Here is a 16623-nt window from a genome sequence, read left to right as displayed (position 1 = left end):
CATCCACATGGCTTTGGAACACAAGGTGAAGGGTTGTGCTCCCTGCTCCTCCCTGCCAGCAGCCACTGCAGACCAGTGTCCCTGTCACCTCCTGCCATGCACGTGAGCTTTTTAGGAACGATTTAGGAATGTGTGATTGACTGATGTAGCTGCCTGGGACACCAGTGGGTGCTGCTGCAGCTGGAATTGCATCACTGGTTTCACCAGCTCTGTGCTGGGTGCCAGTTACAACATTCCTGCAATAAACACCTGCTGCCATCAGACACATTCCCGAGGCTGGGAAACCCACCCTGGCTGTGAGTGTGAGGTGAATCATCCCCAGGGAGCTGCAGGGCCACCATCTCTGGGGACACAGCTCCACCAGCCCCTGGGAGAGGGGTGAAGCTGAGTGGTGCCCAGCCCAGCCCCTCTTCCCTCTCCAGCTCTTCGCTCATCAGCCACAGCCCCATTAAACTCAGCAATGTGCAGGGATGAGTTAAATGCACCCAGGAACATTTCCCAGAACTCATGAGATTGTATCTGGCAAATGCCCCCAGTTGTGTGTGCTCAGGCTGCTCTGTCTGTCTGTCTGTCTGTCTGTCTGGTGAGGTCCAGGGTGAAGGGCTGGGCTGGAGTGGGGGCTGCCAGGGCAGGGGCTGTGGGGTCCCAGCTGTGTCCACTGGACAAAGCCCAGCCCTGCTGAGCCTGCCCAGGCAGGGGCTGTGCTGCCCCAGGGCATTTCTGGAGTGTGTCCAGAGACAGAATGGAGCTGTGGAAGGGCCTGGAGCACAAGGCTGATGAGGAGCAGCTGAGGGAGCTGGAAAGGGGCTCAGCCTGGAGAAAAGGAGGCTCAGGGGGCCCTTCTGGCTCTGCACAAGTCCCTGGCAGGAGGTTGTAGGCAGGTGAGTGGGAGTCAGCCTCTTTTCCTGGGTTACAAGTGACAGGACAAGAGGGAATGTCCTCAAGTTGTAGTAGGGAGGTTTCAGGTTGGATATTAGGGAAAATTCCTTCCTTGAAAGGGTTGTCCAGCCCTGTCACAGGCTGCCCTGGGAAGTGGTGGAGTCACCATTGCTGGAGGGATTTAAACCTGAGGATATTGCTGAGCGGTGGCCTTGGCAGTGCTGGGAGAGCAGTTTGGCTCCATGATCTTGGAGGGCTTTTCCCACCTAAATGATTCCATGATTCTTTGCACATAATTTGTGGGAACAAGGCTGGTGGCTCTGGTGCCACAGATGCCTCTCCACCCAGCGTGCTGCCTCTACTCCCTCTGCTTTTTACCTTCCCTCTGTGCAAGGTGTTTAATTTTTATCAAACCACTCAGAGCAGCCTAAATGGTTTTGGGGATTGCTGGGCTCTGTTAAACAGAAGCTCTGCTGGTGGTGGCAGACAGGGGATGTAGCAAAAGGAATGAGCTGCATTATTTTCCATCCTGTGAAGACTTGCTAGGCCAGCCACAACAAGCACTTTGATTGCAAAGGTTTGTCCCAGGCATGGAAATAGAAACACTCCAGATTTTCCTTTTGTTCCTTCAGATGGTTGTTTGCTCAGAGATTTCGTTCTGAATCAGGGAAGATATTTGAACTAATAATGGCACTTTTGGCTGAGATTCAGATACATGCGTTCTATATATATATAATACATGTTTATATAGAAAATACACACAGAGCAGTTTTTATATACATACACATAAATACGTCTATAAAATCCATGTAGGAAGTAATTCCAGACACAGGAGGCAGGAGCTCTGTGGGAGCAGAGCCAGGAGCCCCTGTGGCACCCACAGGAGCTCCGACCACACTGGAATATTGACTGTTCCCTGCTTCCCCTGCACTGAACCTTGGCTACCAATTACCCCATATTAAATTGTGTTTGGTCATGGCGGTGATTATACAGTATCCAGGCAACCCGGGCATAATCTAATTTAACACCCCAGATGGATTTACTCCACTCCATTCTCCTTTGTTTTGCTGAAAGGCAGCGAGCAGGTGAAGGACACCCTGGGAATGGCCTGGGCTGTCCCCAGGGTGTGGCAGGGCTGGGTCCCAGTGACACCAGTGTCACTGCAGTGTCCCACAGGGCTGCTGGCTCAGCACCAGGTGGGTCAGGAGCTGCTGGAGCTGCTCTCTGGTGAGCGGTGCTGAGCACAGACATTCCCCTGGCCAAGGGGCTCTGCCTGTCCCACAGCCCAGGCTGGTCCTCACCGTGTGCTGCCAGCAGAAGGAACAGCCCGGGGTCCCAAGGGCAGAGCCAGCCACCGTGAGCCCCGAGCAGGAGCGAGGAGGTGAAGAGTCCTGCACATTCCTCCGTTCATTGTTGCTTTCTGCTCTGCTGGAAGTGACTCTGTAAAGCGGGGAGCAGAAAAAGGACCCATGGACATGAACGATAGTGCAGTTCTGTCAGAGTGCATCAGGGGCCGGAAAGAAACGGCAGGTTAAAAGGAAAATACAGTGAATGCTTGGAAAACGTGCAAAGAGCAGCTGAGGAATGGCACTGACAGTCCCTGCCGAACAGCCCCGGCATTAAGGCCACTTTGGGCTGAGAACACCCATCGTTAGAAACCGCGCGTTATTTCCTAGCACAAAGGATGATGAAGAGCTGTAATTCAGAGTAAATTATCCTGTGGGTAATGGATGGGGAATTTGAAGGATGTGAAAGGTGAATCATGTTTTGGAGCACGGCTGTGATGACCCGGCACAGGGATGGCTGCTGCTGGAAAAGTACCTGTGGTGCAGAGCAGGAGTTCATGTGCCACCGAGGCTCACTCCAGAAAGGAGCAGGACTCCTTTCTGCACAGCTGCAGAACAGCTCCCACGCTTCCAGAGGCAGAGTCAAGTCCCCTGGGCAGGGGTTTGGTGGTGGGGGCGAGGCCCAGCACGCCGTGGGTGAGTGGGCAGAACCTGGGCAGGCCCGTGGCTGTGCTGTGGGACCATGTCCTGCCTGGGGAACCATCAATAGCCCAGTCTGAAATAATTACAGGACCACGCTCAGCTGCCTCCCTGTAATGAGCTGATGACAGTGCAATTTATTAGGGTGATGTAGGACATGGTAGCAGTAATGAGAAATGGAGGCACCTAATTTTGTGCGACTTAGATCAATTCAGGTGTTTTTTTTTTTATAAATGAACATTGTTTTACTAACCACAGAAAATCATTAAAATTATTATTTTATTAGTGCTTTTGAAAGCCATTTGGACTGCAGCTGCATTTTACCATATCCAATTAGGAGCATGTGAATGTGTGTCTGAAATGCAATTTTGCAATGCAAAAATGTCACTGGGATTTGTGAGGTTTGAATCCCCATGTAAGTATTATTTAGTATATATTGTTTCTTGTTGGACTTGCTCTGCCTTTCTCGCTGCTCCATGAGGTTGTGACTCCCTAAGGAGAGTTTGTTTCCCCTCACAGCTCAGGGGTGCTGGCATGGCCATGAGCAGCCTGGTGAGCTCTTGGGTGTGGGGATGGGGATGGGATGGGGATGGGGACGAGGATGAGGATGAGGATAGGGATGAGGATGAGGATGGGGACGAGGGCAGGGATGAGGATGGGGACAGGGATGAGGATGGGATGGGGATGGGGATGAGGATGGGATGGGATGGGGATGGGGATGGGGACGGGGACAAGGATGAGGATGAGGATAGGGATGAGGATGAGGATGGGGACGAGGGCAGGGATGAGGATGGGGATGGGGATGGGGATGGGGATGGGGATGGGGATGAGGACGAGGATGGGGATGAGGATGAGGATGAGCTCTGTGCCTGCCCAGGGGTGGGCATGGCTGGGTGGCAGTGTGAGCAGCATGTCCCATCTCAGTGGCAGAGCCCCTCTCCAGGGCTGCCCATCTGCCCCAGCCATTTACTGACACCGGAGATTTCCCGCAGGCTCTGATCAAATATTCAGAGCTTCCTGGCAGTGGGGGGAGTTACGGGTAGGAGGGAGGTCCTGCCAGCTCCCCAGGGCTTTGGCCAGGAGCTCCCCACTCTGAGGCTGGATCCCAAGCGCAGACTCAGTGAGGGGACAGCTCTGCCTGTTCCCCAGGGATGAGATGAGATGAGGCTTCTTGCCCAGGCAGTGAGTAGGGCCGATGTTGCTGTTGGGGGGAGCTAAGCCAGCAGCCCTGAGCCCCCCTTGTGATGAGGCCTCTGTCTGCTGCCTGGGGAGCTGTATGTTGGGATGAGTTCTTTGCTGGTTCAGGTGAGATTTGGATGGAAAATGATGGAAAGCATCTTTTCTTTTTAACCATCCTGGGCTTGCAGTGTGCTGAAATATGCTGAGCTCGCACACGAATGTCTTGACCCCCAGATCAATGACAGAAACTCACGGCAATAAATTTTAGGGTCAGTCCAGCAAGTGAGTCTGAGCGTCACTGTGTGCTGGCCTGCTGCATTTGTGAGAGAAACAGGAGAGAAAGTGAAGGAAAAGCCACTAAAACCCCCTCAGGCTACAGCTGGGTGAGCACACAGCCTGAGGCCGCCACATTTCCTGGTTGAACAGGTCAGGAGCAAACCACAAGAAAGACTCCTGGAGACAGGGCAGCAGGGCTGCAGCACAGGGCACGGGCACTCGCGTGTCCCCTGAGACTCAGGGGTGTCCAGGGGCACAGAGGTGTCCCTGTGAGACTCAGCAGTGTCCAGGGGGCACAGAGGTGTCCCCTGAGACTCAGGGGTGTCCCTGTGAGAGTCAGAGGTGTCCCTGTGAGACTCAGCAGTGTCCAGGGGGCACAGAGGTGTCCCCTGAGACTCAGGGGTGTCCCTGTGAGAGTCAGAGGTGTCCCTGTGAGACTCAGCAGTGTCCAGGGGCACAGAGGTGTCCCCTGAGACTCAGGGGTGTCCAGGGGCACAGAGGTGTCCCTGTGAGACTCAGAGGTGTCCCTGTGAGACTCAGAGGTGTCCCTGTGAGACTCAGCAGTGTCCAGGGGCACAGAGAGCCCAGCATGGCCGAGGGGTGCCTGATGTGTCCCTGTAGCTGTGTCCCCTTGGGGAGAGGCAGAGCAGAGGCCCTGCTGGGGCTTTGCCCCTCTAAGACCAGGTGCCAGCTGGAGCTGCTCCAGGGTGACCCCTCAAACACCAGATCCAGGGTGCCACATCCTCAGTGAGAGCTGCTTCACCCTGCTGAGCTGGTCTGTGCCCTCTTGAGAACTAAAAGAGATGGAGGTGGTGAGGAGGAGGGCTTGGGTGTCCCCATCTTGGGGGGGTCCCCATGCCACAGAGAAGGGAACACGTGGGGCATGGGGATCTGGGGGAAAAGCCCCATCTTGGCCTCCCAGCCAGCCTGGCTGGGCCAGATGGGACTGACCTCTGGTGCTGGAATGGCTGGGAAGGAATTGGCCTTTGGAACATATGAGGTCACTCACAGAGTTGGAGAGGAGCATGTGTCAGAGGTCCAACAATTTGTTTTCAGAAGGGTTTTAAGCATTAATGATTCAAGATGTTTTCCTGGGAGTGGTTTGCAGCATGAGGCTCAGTGGCTGGCGTGGGGTTGAGGTTTTTTTTTATGGGATTAGTCAATTCATGGAGGCTGAAAGGTCTCCAGGAACACAACAGTTAAATTTGTACTTTTCCACATGGCTGAGCCTTCAAGGAGCTCACCAGGAGCGTGAAAAATGTAAACAGCGTTGTAAGCCTTGTGCCAGCCACGAGGCAGGGAGGGGGTTCCCTGTGGATTAGTTCCATCACCTACTTCATTTTCTTTCTCTTTTTTTTCCCAGAGTTGCAGATAATCACAAGCAGAACCTGATGACTGTTGCTAACTTGGGTGTGGTGTTTGGGCCGACGCTGCTTCGACCTCAAGAGGAAACAGTCGCTGCCATTATGGACATCAAATTCCAGAACATTGTGATTGAAATTTTAATAGAAAACCATGAGAAGGTAATGGCTTCCCTTGCTTCTTTCATGCCAGTAGTTTATGGAAAGGAATTGGTCTTTGCCCATGGCAGCCCCCTCTCCCAGGCCCCTCTCTCCCCATGGCCAGTGGCACCACGGTGGGGCTGTGCTGGGGAGAGGGCAGCTGGCACCTGCTTCTTGGGCTGTAGTTGTGTGACCAGTGCTGCCAGTAGCCAGCCTTGTTTATGGTCAGCCCAGAGTGAGTCAGCATGGCTGTGCCTCCATCACAGAAATTCCCTTTCTCCCCTCTTCCCACTTGTTCATGGCAGTTTGTCCTTGGTTTCAAGAGATGAACGCTGAAGCGAAACACTGAGGTGCACGACTGGGCTGGCTCCTGCTTTGCTGGCTAAATCCAGGTTTATCCAAGAGCTGGCTTTATCCACAGTGTTGATCTGGATCCTGATGGGTTTGTGTTTGTTGGCTGTGGATGTTGTGGTCTGTCAGTGCAGCAGTGGTGGCTCGGTGGGGCCGAGGTCCTGGCTGTCCCTCCCTGGCTGCATTGCTAAAAAATACCATTTTCTTCTAAGTGCAGCCAGTTCCCTGATGATGATCTTCTGTCAGCCTGGTTTTGATTGGAAAGGAGTAACGGATTTGTGCATTTGGGCAGTGAAGGCAGAAGTAGAAACCAGCTTGCCCTGGCTGGGGTGGCACCACAGCTCTAAGTCCACATCCAGTTCTGTCTTGAGCAAGACAACGTGTGCTTTTCCTGTTGGGAACACCTGGCCGTGCCAATTGTCTGTCTGGCAGGGACAGGTAGAGCAGGAAAGACACTGAAGAATGGATTTAATGGACTCCAGCAGTGGAGGGAGACTTTGAGAGAGCTGGTCTGGAGGGGTCACTGCCCTTCTCTGAGCCTGGGGGTCCAGAAAAGGAACAATACATAACCAAATATCAGCAAGCAACAAGGCTGCTGCTCTTTGGGTTTGCGCAGTTTTAAAATTTCACCCCCTTGAGAAAAATGTGATTACTCAGTTTTCTGACAGCTGTGGCTGGAAGTTGCAAAGACTTTCCCAATCTGGTCTGCAGCCGTGGGCTGATCTCTCAGTGGGGGCACAGGGGGGACACTGGCTGCTCTGTCTGGGCTGCTCATCATCACCTGCACCCCCAGAAAGTCAGCAGAGTGCCAGAGTCTCAGGGTTCTTCACAGCTTGCAGTGTGCATCTGCACAGCTTGCAGGTGAAAAGGAGAGGAGTGCAGACAGAGAGGGAACGTGGAATTTAGGAATCCGTCCCCAAAATGTTGCCCTGTTGAGGGCATGTCCCCCTCAGAGGCTGCGCTGTGGGGCCATGCAGCCCAGGCAGGTGGGCAGCTGTCCTGTTCCACGGGGTGATGCCAAAGAACAGCTTGTTTATTGTTTTTAACAGATATTTAACACGGTGCCAGAGGCTCCGGCGTCGAACTCGCAGCTGCTGTTATCCCGCAAGAAGAGCACGGAGTCGAAGCCTCCCTCGTGCAGCGAGCGGCCGCTGACGCTCTTCCACACGCCCCAGCCCAACGAGAAGCGTGAGTGCCCTCCCAGCCCTGCAGCCTTGCCCTAATCACGCCTTTCAGAGTGTCATTCCCGTGCCATTCCCCTGCAGCTTTCCCGCTGTCAGTGGAAGGGATGATTCCATAACAGGGTCAGGCTTCGGTTTCCTCTGCTGTTGCGTTAGTGGGGAGTGGAATCTCTCCTGGCATCCAAGCCCTTAGCTGGGGCTCGGCATGGGGCTGCCTTAGCACGGGATAAAGTGTTGCTGTGCCCTCCCCACCTGACGGGCCCCTGCGTGTCCCCTTCTCATGTTCCTGGGCCCGTCATCGCTGCCATCAGCTGCGGGACGAGGGTGCCACACCTGTGCCCAGGGCCCGCCGGCGTCCCCCCAGGGCGGCCCTTTCGGGATGCCCTCGGGCACTTTGCCTTTTACAGACAGGAAAACTCGGCCAGGAGGTTCGGCATTTTCCTGAGGATTATGTACCGTGGCAGTTTAAAAATGTTGGAGCTCATCTTTCCATTTCTGTCACTAATTGAAGCTCCAGATATTTGGGTGAAGGAGCCAAGGCCCCAGCCCTGCTCATGGGGTGGCAGAAATGTGTCTGCTCAGGCTGTTGTTTCATGTTACAGAGCAAACCCAGTTCCCAGCTCTGCTTCTTCCTGCCCGTGTGCTCCCAGAGCCAGGCAGCTGCACACAGGGAGCTCTCCCGCTTCGGTAAAAAAGCCAGAGTCTCCTGGTGAGCAGGACAGGCACACGTGGAGCCAGGAGCAGGGGAGGGCTGGGGATAGCCAGCTCCCCAGGGTGCACAGAGTGGTTGCTGTGGACTTTGCTGACTCTCAAAACACGTGGGTTTGTCTGATTAAGTTACTGTTAATCACCAGGCACTCTCCTTTGGGAGGGTGGCGGAAAGATCCGCGTGGGTTTGAGGAAGCAGTGCTGGCCCCAGAGCGTGCTCTGGAAATGGTGTGGGACAGCCCTCGGTGAAGCCTCAAATATCAAACGCCGCTTTTGAAAACTTGGAGCCCCAGTAATTTATTTGCTGCTAACTAAGCAGTGGCTTGCCAGCCTCCAGGCTCTCTGGGCTGCTGGAGCCTCTGTGTGCCATGCTCCCCATGCCTGGGAGAGGAACTGAGCTCATTTCTTTATTTCTGCATTTATTTATTCCCATGTGAAGCAACATTTTCTTATTTTCTCTCCTGACAGTCCATAACCTCCTGTGTCTTTGGGAAGCCACTCCTGTTTTATTTGCCTTCCCTGCTGCACATCACAAGAAATATGTGAGGTTTCTTTTCTTCTTCTTTTCTTCTTCCTTTGCTTCCTTACTGGTCTGGAGACAGACCAAGGCTCTTAAGTCAGGGTGAAGCACAAGGGCTTCACAAGCCCAGTTGAGCACCACAGAAATGGAAAGTTGAAATTGAAGCTAGAAACATTCTAAATGGGAGCAGGGTGCACATTTTTTAAGACTGGGAGCAGTTTGACATAAAAAGAAGTGGAATGGGAGAGTGGATTTTTCCATCACTTGAAATCTGTTCATCAAAGTCCAATATCTTTCTAAAATTTTCACTACCAGGCTGTGTCTAAGTCAAAAATTATCACGTTCAGCATACAGGGAGCAGATTAGGTAATTGTGATTAATCTATGATTATAGTGATTATTTTGTTGTTAAACATTTACTTTTTTATCCATATCTGACCCAGGGAGTAGGGTGACACAAGTGTCACCAACACAGCAAACACCATTTTCTTCCTTATCAGTTCTTTTGTCATCCCCTCTCTGGTCCCTGGGGTCACTGTCACCAAAGTGCCCTGATCAGTTATCAGGCAGAGCCCTGCCCCATCCAAGTGTTCCTGGAGACAAAGGTGAGGATCCAGTGGCTCTGCCTGCCTGACCTCCCACCACAGACAGAAAGTTTGGGGAAGGGGTGAAAGGCTTTTCCTTTCTCTGTGTGCTGGAAACACCCTTGAGCTGATGGGCAGCTCTGCTCTTGGGGCTGTAAAACCAAATTAAATCTTCCAGCGAAGAATCCTTCACATGAGCTTTCGAAAACATGAAGCAAAGTACAGTTTCACCCTTTTAAAAAGGAGGAAGTAAAATAAAGCAGGAGTTTCAGATTCTGCCATTCATCTCCCTTCCCCTTGAGCTGAGGCATTTCCATTCCTGTGGCTGTCGGGACTCCGAACTCGCTCTTGGCACGTGGCTGCCGTGGAGATTAGAGGGACAATCCACGCTGAGCTGCCAAGCTTATGGAGCTTATTCCCAGCCTTCAGCCTTGGGCAGAAGATGTTTGCAAATACTAGGCTGGTGTCAGTCCACACTCCAAGGTTCAGGTCAGCTCCTCAGGGCTTTGGGGCTGGCCAGGCTCAGCATGGGCAGTCCCTGCACTTGGCCACTGTGCACAGGTGGCCTCTCATGGGCTGCCTAAAACCTGCTCTGGCGGTTGCAAAAACAGAGGGATTTGGGGTTTTTAGGTCCTTAGACAGCTTAATTTCTTTTCTTTTTCATCTGCTGGCTGCCACATCTGCCTGTCAGTATTTGTGGAGGTCAGTGCTCTGGTTTTCTTCACTCTTCCCTCTTTGCTTGGATCATCTTTTTCATCACAAGACGCTGGTGCCTCTGAGCCCTGAGGGTTCAGCTTTCAGACTTGGGGACAGAGAAATGTCTGTGCTGCTTGTTGGCTCATTGTCCTGCTCTGTCACCAAACCCTCTGTCCTTTGGGACTGATTTCAGTCACACAAATCCATTCCTGTACATAGCTTACATTTCTATTTCTTTCAGGTTGTGGCATTTTGGATGCTGCTGGGAATGTAAAATATTAATACCTTGAGAAAAGTGTGTATTTTTCTACTAAAAATGGTGTTCATTTAAATGTATCTGTATCTTAAACCCAAAAGAGCCAAAGGGTACCTGGTATTTCTTGTGGTTTAATGTATAATGTGTCAGTAACTAACTGAGCTCTGGGGAGATGTCCCTGTTTGCACTGGCACAGGGTTTCCTGGAACACTCCATGCCCTGACAGCCATTTGTCCTTCACTTTGTCTGCAGTGGCAGCTGGTGATTCTTGGGTTTTGGTGTCTTTTAGAGGAGAACAGGAACAGCATCATCAACTCCAGCCTGGAATCCGTCATCTCTTCAAACGCAAACAGCTTCCTCAACTCCAACAGCGCTCCCCAGCCCAGCCTGAACTCGAGTGATCTTGAACTAGAAGTAATTAAGCCCAACAGGCCGAATTCCCTGTAAGTACAATGGTAATTAGTGTTTTATAGACTCTCCATCCTTAATCTTTAATTAGAATTGTTTCTTATTCTCAACCTCAGCAGTATGCTGAAGAATACAATTTCACATTTTAATTTTTAATGGGCACCAAACGTTGGCCCTCCATTTTTAACTCGGTGTAAGCAGTGGAATTAGTTTCTGTGGGTTACATCTGCCATCGGTTCCAGCTCTGATGGTTTTGTCCACGTGGAATAATTTTGAGCAGAACTCGCCAGTGCTGCCCGGCCCATCTGGTGATAACTCCAACACGCACAAAGGACTTTTCTTCTGAGTTCAATCCTGCGACTGTTGTCAGTACAGTTGATCTCCGGCCAAATCTGTGCTGTTGCTTCTGCTATTGCTTCCTTCATCTGGAAAGTTCAAGGGAAAAAATAGTGACCTTAGCAAAGCCTCCCTGGGGACGGCCGAGTTATTTATGAAGTCCCTGAACTCGCCGCGCGGAGCCCTCGCGCGATGGCGGCTCCGCCGGGGGAATTTCCTTCCTGCGGCCCCGCAGCATTTTCCCACAGAAGCTCCCTTCCCCACCATGTGAAGGGCTGCTCAGACCTGCAGGAGATGGAGCATCCCTGACCTGCAGGAGATGGAGCATCCCTGACCTGCAGGAGATGGAGCATCCCTGACCTGCAGGAGATGGAGCATCCCTGACCTGCAGGAGATGGAGCATCCCTGACCTGCAGGAGATGGAGCATCCCTGACCTGCAGGAGATGGAGCATCCCTGACTTGCAGGAGATGGAGCATCCCTGACCTGCAGGAGATAGATGGAGCATCCCTGACCTGCAGGAGATGGAGCATCCCTGCGGATGGGCGGCAGGAACGCTGCTCCCCTCCCGGCACTGCCGGCTGTGGAATGTCCCAGTGCAGGGACACCGTCCTTCCCACCCTCCCACAGCCCCAACACTCCCGGTTCCCACTGCTCCAGAGCTGCCCCCATGCCCTGGGGGCAGCAGGGCCATGCCTGGGCTCGCTGGGTGCCAGAGGGGGCTCGGCAGGGTGCTGGGACGGGTGCTGTGGGCAGGGTGACGCTGTTGCCTTGGCTGGGTTGGGTTTGGGGTTTGAGGTGCAGCTCTCCCTGCAGCATTCGGGATGGCTCCAGGCCCTGCCCGGCTCTGCCAGGCAGGAAGGTAAGTGTGGAACGGACACAGGCTTCATCCAGCTTCACCATCTGCTCTGCTTCCATCATCCTCCTCCTGCCACTAAACCCCGAGCTGCAGCAGCCCCCCAGCCTCTCCTCGGTGTGCCCAGCCCTGTGCCGTGCCTGCTCCGTGGGGATCATCCCACAGGGGAGAGCTGTGGGGCAGGACAGACCACCCAAAGGTAGGACACCTCCAAATCAAGGCTGTGCTTTACATATGGTACATACAGAGTAAAGATGCTTCTCTCTGTCATGCCTGGTTGAAGCTCTGGAGTCAGTCTCATCCCATTCCCAAAACAGGATGGCTTTAGTCTGTTTATCCTTCAAAGGGGAAAAAAAATGGTGTGTCTTATCACAGAATGAGCCTGGGTGTTGCTGGGACCTTACAAGGATTGCTTGCCAAATTCACAGTTTTTCAGATTCCAAGAGCTGCCTCTTCCTAATGATTTCTTTCTTACCAGGAGTTAGAAAGGAATTCAGCAGAACCACTCAGTTAAAGCTGTGTGGGTCTCTGGGGAGTGGAGGCACCGTGCTGTTCCCGAGGGATTAGGTCAGCGGGCTGGCACTGAACCAGATGCTTGTGCCAGTTACAGAGCCTTTATTTCTGTGAGGTGAGCTGAGCTGAGCAGGACAGTGCTGGAGCTCCTGGCTCTGGCAGTGCTGGTGCCATTTGGTGCTTTTCCACAAGCTGGGTGATCATGAGATAATTCCTACACACACAGAAACATACGGGGTTCTGGGCTGTGTTGAGCTAAAGGTTGAAATACGGATCCACAGGACAAATATCCTCTGTGACCCCAAATATTGGGCCATTTAAATGTCTTTAATCCAATCTTTCAATGAGAAGTGCAACATCTAACCTGATTTGATTGAGCGTGTGTGGATGTCACTCCCCGCGCTTGCCCGGCAAGGGGGCTGTGCCTGTGTTTTTGAGAGCTCCGTGGGGTTCTGCCCTCGGTGGGCCTGGGTTTGCAGTGGTGAGGATGAGGAGGGTGAGGAGGGCTGCCAGCAGCAGGACTGTCCCCAGCCCTGCCCTGTGGCTGCAGGCTGGCTGGGGCAGGGTGTCTGAATGGTGCCAGTGTCCGGCGGCTCCGTCCCCGCTGCTCCGCGGGGCTGCCCAAATAACGTCCCCATAAAGACACTTCTGTTTGTCCCAGCAGCTGAGAAATGTGGGCTTTGCCTCGCTCTGTGCCCCAGGCTGGGGCCCTGCTGCTGCCGTGCCAGGGGTTCTGGTGCTCCCCTGGAATTACTGGGCCCACAGTTAGGATCTGTGGCCATGGGGAGCACCTGGAGGTGCCTCGAGGTTTGTGCTCCTTTGAACTCTGCCAGATCCTCTGCTGCTCCTGTGATACCTATCCCTGAGCTCTGCTTCAGGACTTTGGGGTTTTCTCTTGTGTTCCCAGTTTTCTGTAATTCTTAGCTGTGGGCAGCTGTTCAGGAGGGGCTGTGTGCTGGCAGCCCCCGGCCTGCTGAGCTGGGAGCCTGCGCTCACCGGGGAGCTGCAGGGAAAGCAGTTGGGTCATTCTGATGTTCTTTGTTCCTACTGAGGAGTCCCACTGATATTCCTGTGGAAATAACTCCAGTGGGTGCCAGAGGGAGGCTCCTTGGAGTGCAGATGTTGAGGCCTGCAGGCCTGGGGCGTTTCTTGTGTCCCATTTGAGGCTGTGAGCACCAGTGTGTCCAAGGTGGCCTTTAAATGTGCCAGCTGTAAACTGTGAGCACCATCTGTGAAACGAGAGATGTTTGTTTGAGCTTCTGTTTACAAAAGCCCTTGAGCACTGCTAAATGCTCGTGTATCCCCCAGGTCTGCTCTGCCGGGAGCTGCGCCAGTTCCCAAATCCCCCTCGTCAGCGAGTGTCGCTTCTTCCTCTGCTGCAGCCGTGAAGTGCTGGGGCTGGGGTCCCTCCACCTCGCTGCTGGTCCCCCTGTCCCCCTCCCCAGGAAAGGAGCTCCTTCTCATCAGCTTTCCCTGGAGCACAGTGCAGAGTCTCCAATCCAGAGGGAAATTGTTTTGCTGCAGGGCTCAGGCTCTTCCTTCCCAGCCACCAATCGGGCTTTTACGATGGGAATGCATTTATTTATTAGGGCTGGGTTTATTTTTATGGAAAAACTGCTCTGGGCAGGAGTTGTACTGGGTGAGTCAGCGGGACTGCTGCCCCGTGCCAGGAGCTGTCGCTGTGGCTGCAGCCACCGGGGCCACCGAACCCTGGGCAGGGATTTGTGTCCAAAGCAGTGCTGGGTTTCTGTGTCCCTTTGGTTTCTGTGTCCCTTTGGTGTCTGTGTCCTGCTGGGTGTCTTTATCCTGCCTCTGCAGGAAGCAGCTTCCTCAGAAAACAGCCAAGCATGAAGCAGAGAGCATGGTGTTTCCAGCAGAGATGCGTTCTTCAGCTGAGGCAGGGCAAGGGCAAGGGAATGCCTTACAGGGGAGGGTTCAATGGGATTTTGGGCAGGAATCGTTCCCTGGCAGGGTGGGCAGGCCCTGGCACAGCTGCCCAGAGCAGCTGGGGCTGCCTCATCCCTGAGAATTTCCAAGGCCAGGCTGGCCAGGGCGTGGAGTGGCCTGGGCCAGTGGAAGCTGTCCCTGCCTGTGTCAGGGGTGGCACTGGGTGGTCGCAGCCAAGGAGACACAGCCAGTTTAACACCCTTCCCATGTTCATCCGTGCCTCCAGGCCTGCCAGTGTTCCCAGTGCTCTGCCCATCCTCACCCTCAGGCCCGGGGCCCTGGTGGATGGGGCCATGGGCCAGGCTGAGCCCCCACATGCCAGCCCTGGCCCAGGCTGATGCTGCCCCTCCTTCACCCCAGGGACTTGGCATTTAGGGAAATAATAACCTTGGGAAACTCAGATTTAGTCAGTACATGTCTATTTGCATTTAATTTCATTTTCTCACTGACCAAGTATGGCTATTTCTTTGCCCTCTGTGGGTACGGAAAGAAATGAGGAGCAGATCTAAGGTCTAGTGGTCATGAAAAAATAACCCAGTTACTCCAAGGAAGAGTGGTTATTCCCACATAAATAAATCTTCATTAGGCATCCCAGTTAAAACTGAACATTTCTCTTTCCATGCCTGAAAATGAGAGAAATTTCAGATATTACTGTCTCCATCAGGAACTTCTCCAAGTGGCTGGGGGTGAGCTGTGGGGCAGGGGGACAGGGGACAGCACAGCAGGGACTGGGGTGCTGCTGCACCTTCCTCCCTTTGCTCTGTTCCTGTGCTCTGCTGCTCTGGGGGCCTTCACCGTCCCAAATCCAAGTGCAGCATCCCAGAATCACGGAACCACAGACTGCTTTGGTTTGGAATGACCTTCCACTATCCCAAGTTGCTCCAAGCCCTGTCCAGGCTGTCCTTGCACTCTTCCAGGGATGGGGCAACACATCAAACAGGAGAGGGTAGGATTTTTTTTGGAAAAATGGTCTCTTAAAATGCAAATAACTTAGACAATTATCGCATGAAAGCAAAAGCAGGTGAGGTGAAGCAAACAGGCCTTTAACTGCTGCTGGTTCCTCTGCTGGGGAGCTGCAGGAGAGACCAGGCTGTGCCTGCCCATCTGTCCTCATCCAGAGGGGCTGTGGTGAGCCAGAAATGAGTCCTTAACCTGCCTGACCTCCAGTTCCTCTCCCTGTGCTCCCAGGCCCTCGTTCTGCTGAGCTTTCATCAATCTCTGCTCCTGTTGTTTATAATCCTGAAGAATAATGGCAATTAGAGGTGCAGAGGCACAGGTCCCACCCTCATCCTGCCTTCCCGGCAGCCACTTTGGGAATGTCCCTCTGAAATGGCATCTCTGGGACTTCTGTTTAAGAAATTGGCTCGTGCATCAAGTGCTCCTGTCCCCGAGGAACCTGGATCCTCACCCGCTCTCCTTCCACCCTGAGATTCAGCCCCGCTTCAATTTGGATAAAGGCCAGGAAAATGCACTGGTGTTTTGTTTTGCAGTGTGTGTCACTATAAAAACAGTGACTTGTGCTTGGAGGGGTCCAAATCAGGAGGAATTTCTCCATGGAAAGGGTGGCCAGGCCTTGGAACTGCCCAGGGAGGTTTGGAATGCCCATCCCTGGAGGAATGGCAGGAATTCCTGGAGGTGGCACTCAGAGCTCTGGGCTGGGGACAAGGTGGGGATTGAGCACAACCTGGACTCGATGGGTTGGGAGGTCATTTCCAGCCTCAGTGACTCTGGGATTCCGTGTGTTCCTCCTGGCTGGGAGAGCTGGTGCCCAGGGGGGTCCCAGGGGATGGTGCTGGCAGGAATGGGGCTGCCCCAGAGGCTCCCATCTTGCGCTGGACTCTGAGGGCCCTGAGTGGTTCTCACTGTAGCAAAGACGTTTCCATTTCAATCTCATTTTCTGGTTCAGTGTTCAGATGAAATGGCAAAGGAAGCCCTGTGCTCGGCGCCGGGGCTCTGCCATGGCTGGGAGCTCCCTGCTGCATTTGGGGTGGGGAACGTGGAACTGCGAGGAAATAGGAACTTGATTAATTGCGAGGCTTTGGGCAAAACAAAGCTGTTTCTTCTTCCTTCCACTGCATTGTGGCCGCCTGGCCGGGAGCCACCGCGGCTCCAGCACAAGCCAAGAGCTGGGAGAGGCGTGTTGGGGCCAGCAGAGCAGGGCTGGGGCTCCCTGGGGACCTTCCTCTGCTCTGTGTCCCCTGCTGCCCTTCCCTGGGGGGATTCACCCCGAGCACCCCCTGTGTGCTGGACCCCATGGTGACAGCTGGACACTGGGGCTGGGGGGAAGTGTCTCCCTCCAACCGCTCCCTGCAGCCACTCAAAGCTCAGCCCAGACCCCAAAACTCTGCTCTTCTGCCTAATCTGGCTTTGGATGGCCAAGGCCTGCCCCGAGGGGTGGATCTGCGGGCTGCCAAACAATAAATGGCATTTTTGGGGGATTAGGTAAAA

At 53.7% G+C, this 16623-nt stretch overlaps 1 protein-coding gene across 4 annotated transcripts in view; it reads left to right on the top strand.

Annotated features, from left to right (window-relative positions):
- The window catches only part of ARHGAP26 (Rho GTPase activating protein 26), a 99343-nt gene that overhangs the window by 67962 nt on the left and 14758 nt on the right, over positions 1-16623 (top strand). For 3 of the 4 annotated variants that reach the window (XM_088063710.1, XM_005523708.3, XM_014253152.2), the window contains exons 18-20: positions 5683-5842; positions 7222-7360; positions 10406-10559. In XM_088063710.1, coding sequence (XP_087919836.1) covers positions 5683-5842; positions 7222-7360; positions 10406-10559 — 453 coding nt within the window. Of the gene's footprint in view, positions 1-5682; positions 5843-7221; positions 7361-10405; positions 10560-10804; positions 11278-16623 lie in introns of those variants that run through there. The other variant, XM_014253151.2, reaches the window with a different exon arrangement.

The sequence above is a fragment of the Pseudopodoces humilis genome, chromosome 17 (assembly GCF_049639895.1).
Source record: "Pseudopodoces humilis isolate 2021_Gansu_Grassland_sample_001 chromosome 17, ASM4963989v1, whole genome shotgun sequence".
Classification (NCBI taxonomy): domain Eukaryota; kingdom Metazoa; phylum Chordata; class Aves; order Passeriformes; family Paridae; genus Pseudopodoces; species Pseudopodoces humilis.
This window is presented reverse-complemented; position numbering and strand designations above follow the sequence as displayed.